General features: G+C 34.9%; 3 protein-coding genes across 3 annotated transcripts in view; 1 reads left to right on the forward strand and 2 right to left on the reverse strand.

The window, feature by feature from the left end:
* LOC100796132 (fasciclin-like arabinogalactan protein 4) overlaps positions 1-2,338 on the forward strand; it is a 3,115-nt gene extending 777 nt beyond the window's left edge. The window contains exons 2-3 of the mRNA XM_006587941.4: positions 10-92; positions 215-2,338. Of these exons, the coding sequence (XP_006588004.1) occupies positions 10-92; positions 215-808 (677 nt within the window). The 3' untranslated portion in view covers positions 809-2,338. The remainder of the gene's footprint in view (positions 1-9; positions 93-214) is intronic.
* A 4,778-nt stretch (positions 2,339-7,116) lies between these two features.
* On the reverse strand, positions 7,117-12,632 carry LOC100796661 (putative uncharacterized protein DDB_G0271606). The gene is made up of 7 exons (XM_006586875.4): positions 10,526-12,632; positions 10,305-10,426; positions 9,021-9,689; positions 8,441-8,909; positions 8,210-8,348; positions 7,525-7,651; positions 7,117-7,430 (listed from the first exon to the last, which is right to left on the reverse strand). The coding sequence occupies exons 1-7, from the start codon at positions 11,648-11,650 to the stop codon at positions 7,313-7,315; spliced, it is 2,769 nt and encodes a 922-aa protein (XP_006586938.1). The 5' UTR covers positions 11,651-12,632; the 3' UTR covers positions 7,117-7,312.
* A 3,151-nt stretch (positions 12,633-15,783) lies between these two features.
* LOC100819046 (LRR receptor-like serine/threonine-protein kinase GSO1) lies at positions 15,784-20,338 on the reverse strand. The gene is made up of 2 exons (XM_003533473.5): positions 16,608-20,338; positions 15,784-16,303 (listed from the first exon to the last, which is right to left on the reverse strand). The coding sequence occupies exons 1-2, from the start codon at positions 20,011-20,013 to the stop codon at positions 15,936-15,938; spliced, it is 3,774 nt and encodes a 1,257-aa protein (XP_003533521.2). The 5' UTR covers positions 20,014-20,338; the 3' UTR covers positions 15,784-15,935.
* Positions 20,339-21,266: the final 928 nt, after the last annotated feature.

Consider the following 21,266-nt stretch of genomic DNA (forward strand, 5'->3'; position numbering starts at 1 on the left):
CGGACCGAGAATGGCTTCTTTGGCCGCCGGGTCATGGCTACCACAACTTCAACGTTGCCGCCTCCATGCTCGCTGCTTCCGGCGTCGAACAGGTATCATATATATACTCTGTGGATTTAATTTAATTAGTTGATAGTTTTTCATTATCACATTACTACAAGTGTGAATGAATTCAATAATTAATTAACTAACTATTGAAGTTTACCGATACTAGGAATTTGAAGCGGACGAGGGTGGTGCCGGAATCACGCTCTTTGTCCCCGTCGACGACGCATTCGCGGATCTCCCTCCCTCTGTTGCTCTTCAGTCTCTTCCCGCGGATAAGAAAGCCGTTGTTCTCAAATTCCACGTGCTCCATTCGTATTACCCTCTTGGTTCTCTTGAATCAGTTGTTAACCCCTTTCAACCTACCCTTGCTACTGAGGCCATGGGTGCTGGCAGCTTCACGCTCAACATTTCCCGCGTGAACGGCTCTGTCGCCATCAACACCGGCATCGTTCAGGCCTCAATTACGCAGACCGTGTTTGATCAGAACCCTGTTGCCATTTTCGGGGTTTCCAAGGTTCTCTTGCCTAGGGAAATTTTTGGGAAAAATCCGACTGTGTCCACCAAGCCTCTTGATAATGCTCCTCCACCGGATGATGATGCTTTGTCACCGGAGAATTCACCGGGATTTGATGGACAGCCCTCACACCTATCTTCGCCACCGGGATTTCGTGAAGATGTGAGGTCTCATGCTGGTGGTGCTGGTGGTTCCTTGAACTTTGTTGTTCTTCTTTGCTGTATAGGATTGTATTTTGTGGTATAGAATTACTGATTATTAATTTTTTTTGTGGGGTTTTGTTTTAATTTTCTCCACCTTTTCTGTACACGGTTAATTGCATTATTAGGTTGCAAATGCAGCCTTTTTTTTTTTTCCTATTGCTTCTCAGTTATCTTCTTTACGATTTATTATAATTTTTTTTATGTTAATTGTGCCATTGATCTAATAGTTAGTGTAATTAAGGAGTTCAATGCTGTTTATCTGCTATTGTTGTTTTTCCCCCTTGTATTTGGATATATACAATGCAGTCCAATTTTTGTAAGGGCTAGTTGAATAAGCCCTATCACCTTGTTTTAGACATAATTCCTGTTTCAGAATTCCGTTGAGTGTGACTTTCCATATTGTTATCCAAACCGTTTTACGTGTTAATACCTGCCAGGTATTACGCGAGTGATCTTAAGCTGATAGGGTGCCTTGCAGAGTATCTAATTTGGTTTGGTGCAGGAGTTTGTGCCGTTGCTTGTTACTATTGTCTTACACCTAGATGACCATCAGGTAGTTCCTTCTTTTTTAAACCACAACTGTGTATTACTTAATTAGTATTAACCTGTAATTTGGGGGTGCAACTCTGAAAATAATGTCACAAAATGCTATTTAAATCATAGAATTATTTGTAAGAAGAAAAGCAATGAATTTGATGTCAATTGTTATACTTTCCTATAATGCGCCGAATGTATTGAATTTTTTTTTTTTTTGCACAGCAAAAATCATGTAGTATTATATATAAATCAGTACTAGATGTACTGAGGAAAACATCATATAATTACAAAGGCAGAGAATTGCCAAACCCCACTACAATAGAACAAAACACCCAGCAGCTGAAAATAAGAACAAAGAAAACCCCCTAGGACAGTTCCTCCTGCAAGCTAGTAGACCATTGGTTAAAATGAATATGAAAGTCTGTCTATTCCTTTTAACCATGACCAAGTATGGAATAGAGCTTCGTCCATGACTTTTTCGGGGTTGAATTGATCTGTAGCTTGAATTGATCTGTAGCTTTTTCAGAGTTTATAGAATGTTTGGCTTTAGCTTTGTCTTATAGTTATATAGTATGATCTGTGAGTATCTTTTGCTGGTTCCCTTTTCACTCTATACAGGAATTAATTTTCTTGTTTTTACAACTTAATGGTGAATCATCCATCATTTGTTTTAAAATACTTAACTGCAATGATCCAATTTCAAATAGATTGGGCAACTTGTGTATATTAGATGATCTGATAGAATTGATGTGTTAGGAAAATCTGAAACTGATCAAATTTATATTATGCTGCTAGCTTTATCTGTTGTCATGGAATGTACTACTTGTTTCTTCTTTATCAATGATTCTGTGTTCTTATTGAATTAACTTGTGGTTTTCATTGTTTGCTAAAATATTATAGAATTGAGGACTAAAACTGGTGTGACTGTAGATTACAGAATATGAAGTTCAGAGAGTTGTGCTGCAAGCGTGTTGCTAGTAAAAATTTGAGATGGATCGAATTCATGCAATGAAATCACGATTTTATGGATTCTTAATAAGCATGAAGTTGTCCTTATCCTTATTTAGATATTGAAAAATAAGTGATGATATGGTGCTGGTGTTGTGAAGTTTGGTTTTGAAAGGAGTGAAGGAGCATATTGGTTGAGCCTTTTGAGGATATTAATCTATTGGAAGGAGGTTTTTTGCGTTCAGTAAATCTTTTTATTTTGTTGTTATAAAACGTGGACTTAGTTGTGTATTATCTACTTATGCTGAAGCCAATGTCCTACCACATACATCATCTTTAGACTGTTGGGATCACCAGATGCCACTGGGGCTTCTTTGATCTGAGTATTTTCCTTTGGGGTATTGATGTTGCCATAATAGAATGGGTAGTTTTTTTGTGTGGGATTGATTTCCACCTAGTTCAAAAATTTAGGAAGGAAATAGAAGAGAACATGGAAAATTTTAAATGAATGATTTTTCAATTAAGCATCTCTGTGATTGGAAGATTTGATGTTATTGGTGCAAAACCCAGAAGCCAAATGTCCTACCACCTACATCTTTAGTTGGGATCACCATGCCACAAGTTTATGTGGTTTATAACTATTTTCTTTTGGAGTATTGATGTTGTCAGTGTTGGACGAGTCATGTAAGATAAATAGTTATTTTCGTTTTAAAATAAGAATTTGGATGGATTCTGCCTCTAATAGCTTAGCTTAGGAAGTCAAATCCATGAATGGCTCCAAGAATACGAGTGGTAATGGCTTGTTTGCGTGTTCAAATATTAAGAAATTTTTGACAGAATGATAAGCTATTTTTTTTTTCTTAAAAAAAAACGTGAATGATAAGCCATTGTTAAAGTGCTATATTTTGGTCGTTTGATTAAGCCAAGTACGGAAGTGCCAGCTGGAGTTAGCACTGTCATGTTTTCAGGACATAGAATGGCACCTATGGTCAAGATAAAGATACTGAAAAGAGAATTAAATTGACCAGACAGAGCAGAACCATATTTATATTTATATATAAAAAAAGGCAGCACAAAACCATGACTCCTTACAAAACTATATGTGGGCCATTTAGAAAAACTGTTTTAGTTCATGATTTTACCAAGTCAGAAATTAAGGTTATTGACCCATGTAAATCAGACATGAGTTTTAAAGTTTGGTATGGTAAAAATAAACAAATTTATTATGCATAATAATTTGTGATGTGATAAATCTATGAAATTTAATACATAGTTTTTTTCCTCATAAAAGAAAGGATGATACTAGCCACAGTTATCACTCTATTCAACTATTCATTTTCATATATCACATATATATTGATTGCATTTAACGGTTGAAATTCAATTCTATATATATATATATATATATATATATATATATATATATATATATATCAAACATCAGTTGCGTATTTCAACAATTAGGTAAATGTCTTTTAGGCTCTATTCAGTCAATAAAAGATTATAATTTAAATATATTTTTCGTTAAAAATTATTTTTATAAAATTTTTAGTAAACTCGGTTATACATAATGCATAGCTGACATCAAAAGTCATTTAGGTTCAGATTTACCTAACTTTATGTATGGACAAAATAATGACACATTTCAATTTTATGAAGAGAAAAAATGCATTTAAAATTTTACAGAAAATTTCAAATATTTTCATAAAGAATAAAAAATATATTTTAACTAAAGATTATTATATCCCATACGATGGTGTACAAGGGGACCACATACTCAACTGGCTCACCTTATATGTGGCGGAGTATACCCTATTAATAATTCTCCATAAATCAGTGGAGTGGAGTGCATTTGCACTTGTTTATTCTGAAGTTAATTCAAAAGCAGTAAAGTTAAGTGAAACTAATTTGGGAATGGTAGTTTTGATATTTAATACATTTTCCAATTCCATTTCCTTTCTTGGCAGTTATGTCCCGTATTATATTTATATGGTCCTCCTCTTTTAAGGTCATTTACTATGTCTTTCTTTTGGATGGACATACAACGTCTGAAGAGAAGAGAAGAAAGCTGACAAAGCAGCTTACTTTGGGGCCATGGTAGCCTCTTTTGCAAGTCTATCCGCTGTTAAGTTTCCATCTTGTAGTTACAGCAACTTTAATTATGTGTGGACTTGGAGCCTTTTGTATGAGGTAATTATACGTAGTCTTTAAGTAAAGCCAGTGGGGCTAGTTGCCGTACTTGCTTCTTGCAGCTTTTGGATCTCCTTTTGAAACCCTACATTTACAAACAAGAAGAGATATGTCATAAATTTAACCACTAGTTCACTACTTCACCAGGATGCATGATTCATACTGGTCCCCAATAACCTAAGGTGTCACATAAGTGACCAGTAGTTTAGGTTTTTCAAGTATTCTATCTGCCAATATACGAATAGAACGACACTTGTGAATAAAAGAATCACTCCTCCTTAGTTCTTAAATGGTACTCTATTATTAATCTAGTATGATATGATTGATAAATAATCTTCTCTTTTAAGTATGTAATTAGAAGTTTGATTCCAAATCCGTGTGAATGAAAGAACATTTGTTGGGAAAAATCAATACTTTAAATGATTCACACTATTGGAAGAGTTAATCCTTGACTTTGAATGGAGAGATATCCGAGTTTAACAAAAAAAAAAGCCCTTGATACTCTACTTCTTGAGAAGATTAGTCCAATGGTTTCCAGCTATAGAACTTCTCATAGGTTCAATCCCGAGTATTCGAGGGGTTAGTCCTTGATTATTAGTCGAGCAATACCCAAGTTTGCCAAAAATAAAAACGTTGATACTCTACTTCAGAAGATTAGTCCAATGGTTTTCGGTTGTAGAAATACTCATAGGTTCAATCTGGGATCAAAAACAAAAATACTGGTCCCCTCGTAACCCTTGTGGCTTGGAATCTGAACATTTATCTGCAATGGCAGGACTTGTCTTAGGAGTGCTCCTGGGCCCTTGCTGGTTGGCTTGCTCGGCCATACGCAATGATGGGGGTAAATATAAAATCACTCCAATGCCTAACAAGACAATGCATGCTGTAGATACAATGTTTGGATTAAAAAGCTAACACAACCTGAAAATACGTGATATTTTTCAGGGAGGGAAGCAATACACCCTCTTCTTATGATTGCATATTATGGGATAGACATATCATTGGGCAGAACATGTTCCTTGTGTTACAAGAAGGTCTTCTAGAATTTGGGTAATGGAATTGGACTCTGCAAAAAAAAATAAAAAAATGAAAGACTAGATAGATAGAGTGAGTTTGGTGGGTCAAATTGACAGTGTAGATTAGACAGATACTAGGTAGGACTAGGTTGGTCACATCGAGGTACGGTCCAGCTTGTAAGATGATTCAATCAATCTGAGAGTGATTGAAAATGACTTCATAATTGGTCCTCTCTCTACACTAACTCGAAAAGGATTTGGAATTTGGATTCACTGCAGTTAATTTTCACGCATTTATCCTTGCGATATTAAGATGCAAAGATTGAAATATTTTCTTTTTATATTTTATTCATATAGATTGAAAAATAAAATGAAGGGTAGAGATTCCATTCCTATTCCCTCTCTAACTGAAGGTAATCCATATATATCCCCCCAAAAGCTTGAAATTAAACGCAAGGTAATGATATATAAATAGTATATACCTATATATAAATTTGATCGAGTTAGGCAAATTGCTTTCATCTAAAAACGGAAGTATGTTGTGAATATATTATGTAGCTATATGCTTGTGTTATAAGAATAAGAGGGAATATATAACTACTGCTGAATAAGATTGAGATTTCATTATTGACTTCTGAAGTGGTGGACTAAACCCAAATATCATTCCAGAGGCTTTTCTGATCTCCATGGCCAACCCTCTAAGTAACATGATCTTTTTTATCTTCGCTAAAATCTTGCAATATTTCTCTAACCATTTGTTTTAGTACTAAACTTGATAAGCATACATTACGATTTCAGGATGTTTTTCCCCACTGGACGAACTAATATGTTTCTTTCGTTGGAATAACCTTTAATAGGCATAAAAATTGAAAAAACTGTATGTATTAAATAAATGAAAATGAGGGATGCAATCAAATTTATATGTTTAAATAACATGCCAATCATACTAAAACGGCGAATCATTGGGTGTGGAATATTTGCAAACGGTGTAAATCATGTTCGATTACCAGTTTACACTATCAGTTCTTTTTTCGCATTTTTCTTGTCCTTGCAATTTTATATACTGTTAGATTGTATTTAGTAGAATTACTAGGGTCAGCCTAGCAGTGGTTGGTTGGATAGATGCATGATGACTTAGGTTTGATCTTCATTATCACCATTGTATACCAAAAAAAATTGTAGTTAGTAAATTTATGAAAAATTCAAAATCAACCTTTCTCACTTGCCTACATATAGTTCTAATGGCTCTACTACTAATGTTGTTTGGACTTTCTAATTTTAAAAGAAAAAAGGTATTGAAATACCTTTAAAAGGTCATTAAACATGCTTCTGAATTCATGTTCTTTGTTTTTTCATCCCCTTTGCTGGTGATGATAATACCACTGTTGGTATCACTTTCTTTTTAAGCCTCAAGCAACATATTGCACTACAACATGTTGCCGTAAATATGTTTGTGTAACCGTTTCTCTTTGTTTCATTAAATCCTTGAATACTACTACTGGCATTACTTTCTTTTTTAGCCTCAAGCAACATATTCCACTTCAACATTTTTCCAAAAATATATTTGTGTGTAACACTCAGTCTTTGTTTTGTTAAATCCTTGTAATACAAGACTGAGACTCTGAGAGACTGAATTATACTGAACACATATCAACAGGAAAAAAAAAGGTTAAATTTAAAACTATCAAATGTACAATGTTATCAAACGAATTTCTCCTAAAAAAAACATATACCTGATAAAAGTATATGTGAAAGGGAGAAACTCATTTGTGGTGTATGATGTTAATTGTAGCAGTTTACTAAGTTTCAGGACTAAGGATAGTCCTCTGGTGTGAGATTCAATTCGCCGTGACAGGCTAACTGTCAACATATACGTGAACAACATCCACTATTTTAGCGCGACATATAGGACATTTTCCACTGTTCCATTGCAACTCATTGGCACACTTGAGACATGTACACATGTGTCCACACCTGTAACAAAGTTGGTGATAACATGAGTGCAACTTTTCTATGAAAATGGAAATAAATAATTTCTAGCAACATTGTTTCATTCAGAGGCAATTACCTGTACAAAACTGAGTCAACTTTCATCTCATAGCAAATGCAGCAGTTGCCTTTCTTTAAAGTCGTGTCATTGGACTTCTTTTCTTCTTTTTTAACTGTAATGGTGTGTTTACATTGCATGACTGAAGCTATTAAGAGGAAAATACAGTGAGAATCGAAATAAAAAATTATAGAGACTTTATTGTTCATATTCAGCTTCAACACAACACGGGTAATGTTGCAAAAAACAAAGGATAGGACAGAAAATGAATAGAAGTAAATTTGTAATTGGTATGCAATTGAAGGCATTTTCTTGCATCAGAAGCGACTGAAGTAGAAAACTTGTGTTAGACAATTTTGTTTGATTTTCCTTTTGGATGAAACGAAATCTTCTTTTCTGAACTTGCAGAATGATTGAATTTCAACCAACATAGTGATTGTGTTAAAAGATAAACTTGTGGAAGAACCTGAAACTTGTTTGAAAACAATGTTTACATTTTCAAATTTATTTGAAAATTTATGTTGTTAGAAATTCAAGCTGACATTGCCAGTGCGAAAATAATTGGTTAATATTGACACCTCTTTTCCTTTGTTCTGGAATTTTTGAAGAACATGAACTTCTTAAATGATGCATTGACAATTTTTCCACTAAGACACTCACATTGACACAGTTTAAAAGCTATAAAAATGAGCACAAAGCCACAAACCTGTTTGAACCTCTTGTTTAATAGATTGTTGTAATTCCATCTGCATTTCCAAGCAGCCCTTTATTGATTTCCTTAGCTCAGATATCTCACTATAAAGTTGCTCCATATGCCCTCTCAAATCATATATGAGTTCCATTTCCTGCAAGCACAACAATTTTGAGTTTAATAAGAAATTTAGGAGCCTTGTACTCATATGTATACATATCAAGATAATACTAAATGCGAACTCACAATTGAATGATGATTGGTGGATGAAGAGTGCCGACATTCCGAATAGAAAGATTGAGATTGATAAGGTTGTGGGGATGAAGAAACAACTCTATCGAAATCATCACCAGCTTCGTTGTCCCTGTAACTCCATGATGAGGATTGATTAGAATAATCGCCGACTTCATGATATGAACCACTTATCAAGCTCTCCTTTTCATGCTCTTCTTCATGCTCCTGCTCCTGCTCATCTGTATTATCCTCCTCTTCCTCATCCTGATTTCTACTCTCATCTTCTTCCTCCCTCGCATTACTTCCATCTTGAGAAGCTCTTGTAGAATGCAAGCGTTCTTGTAAAAATGCCATCAATCCTTGGCTGTCTTCCTCACGGTCTTGACTATTCACTAGATGTGTTTGTGTTCCCCTATGAGATTCCATCAATCTATCCATTCTACCCCGGAAGTCACTAGAAAGGAAACTTGACACTGTTCTTCTGCAATCATAATATACTAATATTCATATCAATGAAGTTTATAGAAATATTTATGCCATTGAAATGTCTTTCTAGTTGACATTCATGGGAAATTAACAGAAGATTGTATACCTTTCAAGAAGCCTCCGTATATCCTCATTTTGAGTACCAGTTTCTAGCATCTCTCTATACCATGCTTGCCTGCACTCTTCCCAGTAGCTCCTAGGCCTAGAAATTTCACTGATCCAGTCATAATTAGTTTCATAACAATTCTGGTCAATTTCCTCTACCTCTTCCTCCATCTCATCATCATAACTGCTTTCAGCATAGTTCTGATTACTTGCCTCTTCTATTGTCTCCTCATAACTGGTTTCGGCATGCTGCTGGTTACTTTCCTCTTCCTCATTCACTGTCTCATCATTACTGCTTTTAGCCATAGCATTCTGTTGGTTGCTCGTCTCTTCCCTATCTGCGGTCATCTCATTTAGATTTGAATCAATCGTGGATGTAGTTGCCTCGGTAGTTTCTCGTGAGTCATTTTGTGGAGCCTTGATATCTGAACTTGGATGAGCTTCTTCTGTGCTATGATCTATTCTAGTCTGCGATGCTGACTTTTGTGTGGATTCTGTGGCATGATTGGCATTTCCGTGACCTTTCTTGTTGCTTGTGTCTTTGCTGAGTTGATCAGTAGTGACAGAGTTATCCAATTGTGTGGTTTTGTTTACTGTCTCCCTTTGAGGACTTCTTGGGTTAGCTAATTCGGTCTGGACTGGAGTTCTAAGTTCAGCTCCACTGCTAAATCTTTCCTTGGATTTTATAAAAACAGTTGTCATTTAATATCTTCCCAGAAAATTAATTAAGATGTATCTTGCTGTGTTCATTTTACAAAAGACCTAAGATTGTAGACATTACAAGAACAACAAGCACTGATGAGTTAATGCTACAACATAAAATAGCAGAATCTTGGTGACATTTATAGATAAGAATTGGTGCATATAATAAATGCAAACTATCAGTATCTTGTGCACCTTGGTAGTGGTGATCGCATGATATACTCGATGAATGAAATGCTATTGAAAAATCAAACAGCTATAAAAGGAAATCCTTGATCCAACTGGCATTTATACTCTTCTCAGCTCTCATCACGTTCCTTCCTAAATTCCACTCTATGGAATAAAATCTTTAACAGTTTCGGAACTCAGACAAATAGATAGTCCCTGAGTATAAATAGACATTTAAACTATTCACTTCAATGCATTTTCCCACTACCTTGAAATTTAATGAGTTTCTTTTAGACAAGGTAAATCAATAGGTGTGTGGTTATTGGTTAAATCACATGAATTCACTCAACTGCTGAAAGAGTATCAAATCACGAAATGAACAAGAAAGTTTACACTTGACTTGAAATTATCAAACCTTAATTGCATAATTGCATATCCATGTGGCTGACTGTTGTTTACTTCAGATGCTGTTGATTTCTGGCGGGGCTGATCATTAGCTGCCACACCACGTTGCAATAATCTAAGTCGAAGCATTGCCTGCATTCATGCATTGAAAAAAAATCACAATCAGAACTAGTAAAAGGTATAAGTCATAACAAAATAAAAGAAGAACCACCCTTTGATTATTTTTCTCACCTGAATGCGACCTCTTTGTGGGAACTTGGAGACTGCTCCACGCTCTACCAGGTTGTTAAGCTCCCCAAGCCTGTCATTCTCCATCTGTGCAAGTAAATCAATGTACGCACGGCGCCCTCTAATTCGCAAGGAACAATTAACTCTACGGTTCTGCTCCGAATGTTGTTGATCACATTCACGCTCTCTACAAGGAGAACCTGTCACGCTGCTACCATACCCTTCATGTTCATTGTCATCAGCAAAGGAAGGTGTTGGACACTGATTCTGGCTTGTAGAAGTTAGTTTCTTTATGATGTCAGCAACCCTGACCCTGTCACTCTCCGACCTGCGGCTTGGCGAAAGGGACTGATCACTAGATTCCCAATCAGGGAACGAAGAAGATGTAAATGATTCTTCGTTCCCTGAGGGTCCATCAAAGCATTGTTCCTCCCCAGAGAAAGCATTAACATTCTCCGGAGAGAAAGCATTAGCATTCTCATTTATGGAAGAAGAGGTCGAACCAATCCTCTCCCTTGGCGTGTTGGGTTTGGAGACACTGGATTGGTTCAGCCTCTTCTCCCATATCTGAACAAGAGAAGAGGCACCACCTCCATTTCGAGTCTCCGAGGAGAAGGATGACTCCTCCTCGGAGGAACTAGAAGTCCTTGGAAGCATGTCATTGCCATCCATCGACAACAACTCCGCCTCATTCTCCAAATTCGACACCATCTGGCAAGCCTGCCTCGTGGCCCATCGATCGAGAAGGCCCGAGTGTCTCGGGCTGATCAACGAGGCCAACGAGGTTTCATTGCTGGCGACATTGCTGTTGTTAATAAAGGGGTTGGCTCGTGTGATAAGAAGCCTCTCTAGCTGTTTGTTTTTTGGAGCCTTCCGGTGGTTGTTGATGCTGCTGCTGCTGCTGCTGTTGTTTTCATTTTCATTTGCTTTCGAATCAGAAGACACAGCCATGCACATGTTAAGGTCCATCACAAAGTTCTTCATGTTTCTTTGGAAATTAGCATGATGATGATGATGCGTGCTCTTCACGTTACCGCTTTCCCTGCTGCACGCTTCGCGGTGATTGCGGTCCCTCAAAGCGCAACCAAAAGGCGATGAAGAAGCGATTTCAATCTGGGAAGATGCCATTTTGGCTTATTTGTTTCTCTTCTTCTTGTTTGTATTTTTTTTTTTTGTCTCGGATTGTTCAAACCTTTAAGAGGGAGCATGTGAACGTAGAAACACAGAAACCCATTTCAGGGAAGCGTGTGGATAGATTGCAGACATAGCAACCTCACAAGGTTCTTCCTCGAAAAAGACAGAGGAAAAGACCAAAGAAAAAACAGGACAACAAGGCAAAAACAGAGGAATGGAGGGAGAGAAGAAGAAGAAGGGGAAACGATCGATGTGATACGAAAACGAAGGAGGGTGTTTTATGGCTTATAAATGCTCACAAATCATCATTACCTCATTTCCGTTTTCGTTGGCTCTATTTAGAGCCTTTTTGCATAACAGACATGGACAAAGCAAAAACAAAAAAGATAACGTTGTTGTTGCTGCCTCTGTTCCTCGTACGTGGTTTTTGGTAGATTGGGGTGTGTCTAAAAATAGAAGAAGCGTTGTTGGTGGGGTTTGTTTTTGTGAGAGAAAGAAACAAGGGTGTGAGGTGCAGAGAAGAGTGAAAAACTAAGGAAAATAGAGAGAGGGTGATGAGTGTTGTTATAGATAAATAAAACAGTGTGGGTTTGGAGCGTTGAGATTGTAAAGGAAAGGAGAAAAACATAACAAAGAGAGCGTGAGCGTCTCTTATTTCTGATTTGCTAAGTATATCACTTTCTCAATTCTGTTGACCCAATTAAGTTGACAAGTGCCTTTGTTGCTGCCGTTTTCATTTATTAGGCTTTATAATTCTGGTTCATGGCTCTTTCTGATTCATGCATCTTTTATATTCTGTATATTTTTAATTCTGATTATTAATATTTTCAGGTTTGAGTATATTTAACAAGATATTTAAGATCATTTTTAACTTCTTTTTTATTGAAAAAAATAGTTTGACGGTTTAGTAAATGAGTTTTTTAATAATTTTTTTGAATTGTGCCACTTTTTTTAATGTTAGTTTTTAATTTTTATTTTATTTTTATTTTTAAATATTTATTAGATTTTCTTTTTTCATGAAGGCAAAAATTTATTATTTTGTATCATGTAATTTTATATTTTTTTTAGTTATTTTAACATATAATTTTATCAAATATTTATGATTCGAATTTTTTAGTTTTGAGATGTTAGTTAACTTTTTAACTTTTAATTAAATACAATTTTATTCACTCACCTATTTTCAGCTAGTTTTGTCGAATCTAATATTCAATAGTTAATCGAAAGCTAAAAATTAACTAGAAACTAAAAAGTTAGTCAAAAATTAAAATTGGTTATTGAAAGATGAAATAATAACTTATTTAATTATAAGTATTTGATAAAGTAATTAAAAAATTAATATATTTTTATGAAAACTTTATATAAATTTTAATTTTATTTTATGAATAAAAATATATTTTGAGGTATTATAAATTTATTTTTTAATTAATTTTAAAATTGCGTAATTTTTTCCTTATACATAAATTAATTTCATTACATTTTTAATTTTAATTATTAAAATTTTCATATTATAGTTTCGATTATAGCAAATTATAGTAATATTTTATGAGATTTCTTTTAATTACACATAACTTTCATTCTTTTTTATTTTACTACAGTAATTTTCTTTAACTTTAAAAAATTATATTAACACTCTCTTATATGTTTGAAAACATTATATTAATACTCTTCAGATAATCAAATCTTACTAACACTTCCTAAAGAAAAAAGTAATTAAAAAAAAAAGAAAGTATTTATGTAATCACATAAAATTTTAGGAAATGCTACTTTAATTTTCTCAATCAATTATTACTGTTTATGTATACACCTTCGTTTGATTTTGGACACTTTTGATCAGTTTCATGTACTTTAGTTTTTTTACCTGTCAGGACAAATTAACAAAAGAGATATGCTAAATCCTATCTACAAAAATTCATTTTCACGAACTGGTTTTATGAACCGTTAAAGGAATTGTTATTTTCTTTTAAATTCTTGTTTTTTTTTTTCATTTTTAGTCTCTTATTTTTTTTATATATTTTGAACAATAAAAATAATTAAAAGATTAAAAATAAATACTTATTGTGAGGGACTAAAAATAATCACCGAAAATTAATGAAAGATTAAGAGTTATGAAATAAATTTTAAGAAACTAAAAAATAGAATCTTAAAAAGTTAAGAGAATAAAAAATTAATTAATCCTCCAATAATTTTGTTTGTATGCAACATATAATTTTATATTTTGTTATCCGATTACTTCTTAATTTTCATTTTGTTTTCTTCAATCATAATTTTTTCTAGTACATATTCTAATAGTTACCAATAAATTATTGGTTACTAGATTTAGTTTCCTCAAGAAAGTTATAAAAGAAATATTCTTAATAGTTTTGTAAAAAAAAGTTAACCATTTTTTATTAATAATAGTTTCTTTAAAATAAACTAAAATTCTGGGTGTGTAATAACGGCGAGCCTGAGTTCTCGTGTGTAATTTCTCACCATTATTAACACTTCAATAATTAATCAATAATAGTTATAGAAAGGCATTGGAAAACCTAGAAAAGTGTTTTTAATTTTTAGTCGTGATTTTTAAAGCTACTTTCCTTTATATACTTTATTCATTACACTTAAATGTAAGATGGCGTGTAAGAGGGAAAAAACATGCGAGAATGACGTTCATGTAGATATGACTTCAGACGGAAATTTTTATTATTAAAATAAAAATTACAATACGATTTTATGCATTATTATATCATTTAACAAGTTAATTATAACAACATATAAGTTGTTATCAAATCAAATATATTAAGTAATGTCATAATTTATTATTCAATAAAAATATCAAGAATATTTATAAGGATAACGTATCAAAATGCTACTTGTTATATGTGATGTACGTACATTAATCATTTTCTACTTAAAAAGTTTGGCTTTTCATTCTTTTGTACTGGTGTGATTCATAAAATGTATTTATGAACATTAATTCCACTTCTTTTGTATCTAAAAAGTTTAGGAAATGATAAGTTTAAATTGAAACAAAAGATCTAAAATGTAACGTTAGAGAGAAATCGCATGCACGGTAAAGTCAAGTCATAAAGTTAAGAAAATCTATTTGTGAAATGTTTCAAGAACATATTACGAAGAAAAACATGCATAAATTTAATTATGAAAGATTCATTTAAATTATAGACTTTAGGTAAGAGTAAATTATGAAATGATTTTGAATTTGAATTTGTTGCTTCTTGTATGTGTCAGATTTTAATTATGCATGGTTTGAATTTTAATTGTAGTTGCTTTGATTGATATTTGTATGTTTTGATTGTTGTGGTGGCATGTTTTGATTTAAATGTGTAAGATTTAATTACGAAATTATAGCTTGAATTTCAATTTGTACCTTCTTTGATTGAAATGTGTTATAACTAGCTATGGAATAATTTAAATTTGAATTTTGCAAATTAATTAAAATAAATTTGTAGGTTATGATATACTTCCTCCGGTTATAAATATAAAAATTGATTTCTCTCGTGATTTCACATATAATTTTTTTAAAATTAATTTTATCTTAGTTATTATTTCTAATATATCATTCATTTAATGAAAGTGTTAATTTCTGATGATTCTTCCTTATTTTTTATATAAAATTTCAATGAAAGGTAAATTAAAAAAACTTTTTAATTGAAATTAATATAATTAAATATAATTAACTAACTTATTTAGTTAGCATGACATATTTTTTTTCTTATATTTAAGACATGAGGAAGTATGTTGTAATAAAAACAATAATTTATATATTTGAATCATTAACAATTTAGTGATAATTTTATATGGTTAAATGATTTTTTTATTCTTAGTAATTGAAGACAAATAAATGAAAACTTTACATTATGTAAGTTTGCTTATGTAGATAAAGATTTATTAATATTTAAATTGAAGGTTAAATACTACACACATGCAACGATAAAATCATTTTATGATATCGTATGAATGTGTCCGTCTTTCTTAATTTTTCCTTTTTCATTTTTGAGAGAGCCCTAAATCACAAACTCACAAGGATAACATCACCTATGCATCATTACTAGCATTAGCTACAATGATAGAACATATTAATTTGCAATTCCAAATCACATTTCTATTTAACAATCTCAATATTAGATTAGTTTTGGAAGGAAACATGCATATTGATATGCTAATTAAAATTACTAACACGATATCAAGCAACTAGTATTCCACATAGAACTCGCAAGTCTAAATAAAACAACAGCAAACATTCTTTCCTTTATTTATCTTCAATCTGTTGGAATCAAAATCACTAGTAATGATCCAGATTCGTCTTCTCAAACTCCACCTTCTTGTTGTTGGACACACGCAGAAGAAGATCACAAACTTGCCGTGCCGTTGGCCTCTCTTGTGGTGCAGCTTTTGTGCACTGTATGGCTATCTCAAGAACCTGAAATGCAGCAACCTCTTCACCACGCAAAAGGGGTTTCAGCTTAGGATCTATCACTTCCTCTCCTGCAGTGCCTTGCATGTTAAGGTTCATCTCCACCCATCTCACCATGTCCATCTCTGCTCTGAAAGCTGCATCTGTCGGCATTTTACCACTAACAAGTTCCATTAACACAATTCCCATGCTGTACATATCACTTTTCTCAGTAGCCTTCATTGAGTATGCATACTCTAAAAATTAAGAAATTACATTCAATTGTTAACAATTGGACCAAATAAGAGTACAAAACTTAGATGCAGTTTCTTAGATGCTTTTGATGCGGTTTTTGAATCAAAATTAGAGTTTTACCTTAGTAATCTGATTGTAATAAAAGTTTGCATTAAAGGTCAACATAGATTACAAAGTGAAACTACAGTTCTGATTAGAAATTGACATCGACATCAAAAAAATTTAAGGAATTGTATCTAAGTTTTGTCGAAATAAAAATGAGATAGTAAAGAACAATTCAAGTCAGTGGTATGATGAATGAATTACCTGGGGCAATGTAGCCATAAGACCCAGCAAAACAAGAATTAGACTCAGTGATAGACTCATGATTCTCAACGAGTGTTTTTGCCAGACCAAAGTCTCCCAAGTGTGCCTCCATGTTGGAATCTAGCAATATGTTGCTGGATTTGATGTCCCTGTGAAGGATCTTTGGCACACAATCATGATGGAGGTATTCCATTCCATGAGCTAATCCCACAGCAATTCTGAACCTTGTGTCCCAATCAAGTCTCCCCTTTAATTTGAGGGGTTCCCCATGTAGCCAATCCCAAACACTCCCATTCTCCATATACTCATATATCAGCAGATTCCAACCTCCTCCATTAAATCTATTGCTACAACAACCTAGAACTTTCACCAGATGCCTGTGCTTGATTCTCCCTAAAGTCTTAAGTTCTCTTATGAAGCTTTTGTGCAACAGATAATCATCTTTCCACGAAATCTTCTTGACAGCCACAGTCTCTCCAGTGGGAAATTCAACTCTGTACACTGTCGCAGAACCTCCACAACCAATTATGAACTCTTCACTTAGATTGTCCGTGGCATCCATGATATCCTCCCACCTGAAATCTCTCTTTCCTGGCACAGTTAGAGGGATCAATGTCCGCTTTTGTGCTCGCGATGAAGAGGAGAAAACCAAACTCAATTCACTGCCTCTCCTGAAAAATTCTTGCTTGTTTCTCAAGAAGATTATCACTGCAAGTACTAGTAGAGCAATTGCTGCTAAAGTTGAAAGTGCAGAGACTATAACCACTGATGTGTTGCTTAAGACCACTCGCTTATTGCCACCACTGTCGCAACTTCCAAGAGAGGCTCCACAAAGAAGAAGGTTACCTTCGAACGCATCGTGTGGCCAGCGGGAAAACTGCTTATCCAATGCACCTTGAAGGTTATTGTAAGAGATGTTAAGCTTCCCCAAGCTCCTCATTTCACCGACCATGGAAGGCACTACTCCAGTGAGTTGATTGTGAGAAAGATCAAGTACTTCCAATTTCGACAGCATGCTAAGTGTAGATGGGATATGGCCAGAGAGATTATTGTAACTGAGGTCCAAACTGATTTGGAGATTTTGGAGACTTCCAATCTCAAATGGTATTTCACCGCTAAAGCGATTCCTCGATAGCTGCAGCTCATAAAGATTGGTCAATTTACCAATTGCGCGAGGGATTGGTCCAGAGAAATTATTATGGTCAAGCCTGAGGATACCTAGAGATGCAAGATCACCAATATCAGCTGGGAGACTTCCATTAATAAGATTGTTATCCAAGGAAAGAACCAGCAACTTGGGTTGTTTCAATAGGCCTAGTGGAATAGACCCAGAAAATTGATTGAAGGAGAGCTTAACCTCTCCTAATTGAGACAAACTTCCAAGCCATGATGGTATGTGTCCAGATAGAAAGTTATTGTTCAAATCAATGTGAGTAAGGTTATTACACAAAGAAAGCTCATCTGGTATTGGTCCTGTGAGTGAATTTCCTGAGAGATCTAACAATGACAACATAGTGATTTTCCCCAATGTCCTTGGAATTTCACCAGAAAATTTGTTGTTACCTAATCTCAGCCTATCAAGGGAGGGTGAATTCCCCAGGAGAAAAGGTATTTCACCATCAAATTCATTATCTGTGACATCAAAAGAAAGGAAAGACCTAGAGCTACACAATGCATCCAAACTACCATTCAGTGTGTTGTTTGAAAGATTCACTCTGGTCATGTTTGCTACATTTACAAGTTGGTGAGGAAGACTACCTTGAAGAGAATTGTTGTAGAGCATGAACTGTTTCAACTCCCGGAGGAACCCAAATGTTGAAGGAATGGCACCTGAGAGCTTATTATCTGCCAAATCAAGCACACCAAGTTTATGACAGTTCCCAAGTGTGGCAGGAATCTCACCCACAAGCCCATTCTGCCTAAGGTGCAAGAAATTCAACTCTTTCAGCCTCCCAATAGTGAAGGGAATTCTCCCACTGAAATGGTTTCCGAACAAATCAACCATTTGCAAGCTTGAGCAGTTTCCAATCTCCAAAGGAATCTTCCCTGACAACATATTATCATAGAGAAACATTATCTCCAATTTCCCAAGCCTTCCAATCTCTCTGGGGAGATCACCTTGCAAATTGTTGTGAAACAATGCAAGTGTCTGCATGTTAGTGAGGTTCCCTATGAAGGGAGAGATTGAACCAACCAAAGTGTTGTTGTGAAGCATTAGATCAGTTAGCCCCAGCAACCCATAAACCTCTATAGGTATTGACCCATTGAGAAAATTGTTTGACAAATCAAGTTGCTTCAGTGATTGGCACTGACCCAACTCAGCTGGTATCTCACCATGAATTCCACTACCTGAAATCATTAAATTCTCCAAACTTGTTGCATTGGAACACATGGTTCCTGGAATTGTCCCAGAAAGTTTGTTCTCAGAGAGAACCAGGTATTGTAACTCACCCATGTTTCCCAACACCTCTGGAATTTCCCCACTGAGCAAATTCCATGACAAGTCAAGATTTTGAAGGTTACCCAATTGAGCCAAAGACGATGGAATACGACCCTCGAGTTTGTTCCCCATGAAATTAAGGTATCGAAGTTGACTCAGCTCGCCGAGTTGACTCGGAATCGACCCGGTTAAGCTGTTGTTGGCAAGGTTGAGAGTTTGCAGTTTATTGAGTCGACTCAGTTTACTCGGGATGGAGTCGTTGAGTCTGTTGCCAGCGGCGGAGAATACTTGAAGGCTCCAGCAGTACCCCAACTCGGGAGGAATCGGCCCAGTCAACTCGTTTTCCTGCAGAATCAGATACTGCAACAAACTGAGTCGACCGAGTTCGGCCGGAATTGGACCGGTGAGTCTACATGAGGCTAAGCCAACGTACTCAAGGCGGAACATAAACCCAAATGACGCGGGAATTGGGCCAGTGAGTTCGTTGTCACCTATTCGCAAAACTCGGAGACTCGTCAGCGAGTGGAGCTCGGTGGGGATTTGACCCGTGAGTTGGTTAGAGTGGAGTAAGAGAGATTCCAACGAAGTGAGGTTGGAGAGGGTAGGTGGAATGGGGCCACTGAGACGGTTAGAAGAGAGATCAAGGTGGATTAGGTTTTGCAAACGACCGAGTGAGGTTGATATTGACCCACTGAGTGACGACTCGGACAGGTTGAGTCCCACCACCGAGTCATCACGATCCAAAGGTTTGGATTTTGACCCACATGACACTCCTCTCCAACTACAGTAATCTGTGTTGTTCTCTGACCAATCACTTAGAACATTTTCTGGGTCTTGAGTGAACGATGATTTTACCTCCAAAAGCACTCTCATAGTACTCTCATTGCCATCACAAAAGAGTGCAAAAGAAAAGAACAAGAGGATAACAATTTCAAGCGTTGAAATCCTCATTGTTTCTTCTTTCATTTGGGGGTGAATGAATGAGTGAGTGAGGACTACTTACTTAAAAGTTTCAATCCTTTTAGTTTCAAACTGTTGCTAATAAATAGAACACATGAAGACAAGTGAAAATTAATGGTGTTAGTTGTAGGTTGGGGAAGCGGTGGTGTGGTATTGGATTGTGAGAATGTGTGTGTTTTAGCAGAAGAGAAGAAAGGTTTTCATGTGAGAGAATAACACTGCATGGGGAAGCTAGTCTTTCTATCATTTCACATGATCTCTGAAAGTGTGTATATATGTTTAAGCAAGTTGATAGAATTCATCATGATATCATGCATGGCATGACATGCATTGGAGATAGATGAGTTGGTATTATCAGCTACGAATAGCTTTGACAAAGCATGTCTATGGGTCTATCTTATCTATGAATGACTATAAATGAGAATGCAAATGAAACTGTGTCAGTCACCCACAATAGCAGCCAATTACCATTTAAGGCAATAACGCTTACACATTAAATGTGGAAGAGATCGATAAGTTGAATGCTGAGAAAGTCAAACTGGGGGTTAAAAAGAGCATGCATGGGAAATGTATAAAAATAAAAAGGAGGAAATTAAATTAAATGAATGAACCCATAAATATTCATTAAGATTATGTGATGTTTGAGACAACAGAAATCAGGGAGTGATACCAAGTGAAGAAAGATGAATACGTGAAGTCATGATGAAGATATAGTGGTTGGGTGAACCGATAGAGGGAAATATTAGTTGATTTTGCTTGGTTTCTTATTGAACAAGAAGTGAAACCTAATTGGCAAAGTAAACAGTTCAATTTCCCTTTTAAAACTTGAGTGTTAATTTATCTAACGTAGGAATTTTTTTATGAGATGATTCTAATGACTCATCAAAATTATAATAGATTTTAAAATTCAAAAAAATACTTATAAATATTTATAGATTATCTATATTCTTACACCAATATTAAGAATCGAATCGACATTTTATTAGGATATAATAAGTTCATTTCTTATCCATTAGAATAACCTATTATTGGTAAAATTTGAGTGTTTGAGTATAGTGATTTTGTAATTATAATTTTTTTTGGTATTGATTTTGGAATTATGCATTTGAAGTCAATGGAGTCCCCCACAAAGAATTTGTCATATTGTACGTAAGCCACGTAGGTTGTAGCTTTCAGTCGTTAACATTTGTCATGAACAATTCCTCAAGCAACGCGTATCACCAACGGTTAAAACATAGTATAAAATTAAAGTAAACTAC

The sequence above is a fragment of the Glycine max genome, chromosome 9 (assembly GCF_000004515.6).
Source record: "Glycine max cultivar Williams 82 chromosome 9, Glycine_max_v4.0, whole genome shotgun sequence".
NCBI classification, from domain to species: domain Eukaryota; kingdom Viridiplantae; phylum Streptophyta; class Magnoliopsida; order Fabales; family Fabaceae; genus Glycine; species Glycine max.

Excerpts from the sequence above, each read along its gene's own strand:
- LOC100819046 (XM_003533473.5), bottom strand. The coding sequence starts at position 20,013 with ATGAAAGAAGAAACAATGAGGATTTCAACGCTTGAAATTGTTATCCTC. Across the intron at positions 16,304-16,607 it reads TTATGGCTACATTGCCCCAG|AGTATGCATACTCAATGAAG; the intron begins GTAATTCATTCA and ends CTTAATTTTTAG.
- LOC100796661 (XM_006586875.4), bottom strand. The coding sequence starts at position 11,650 with ATGGCATCTTCCCAGATTGAAATCGCTTCTTCATCGCCTTTTGGTTGC. Across the intron at positions 10,427-10,525 it reads CACAAAGAGGTCGCATTCAG|GCAATGCTTCGACTTAGATT; the intron begins GTGAGAAAAATA and ends GCATGAATGCAG. Across the intron at positions 8,349-8,440 it reads CCACCAATCATCATTCAATT|GAAATGGAACTCATATATGA; the intron begins GTGAGTTCGCAT and ends TTGTGCTTGCAG.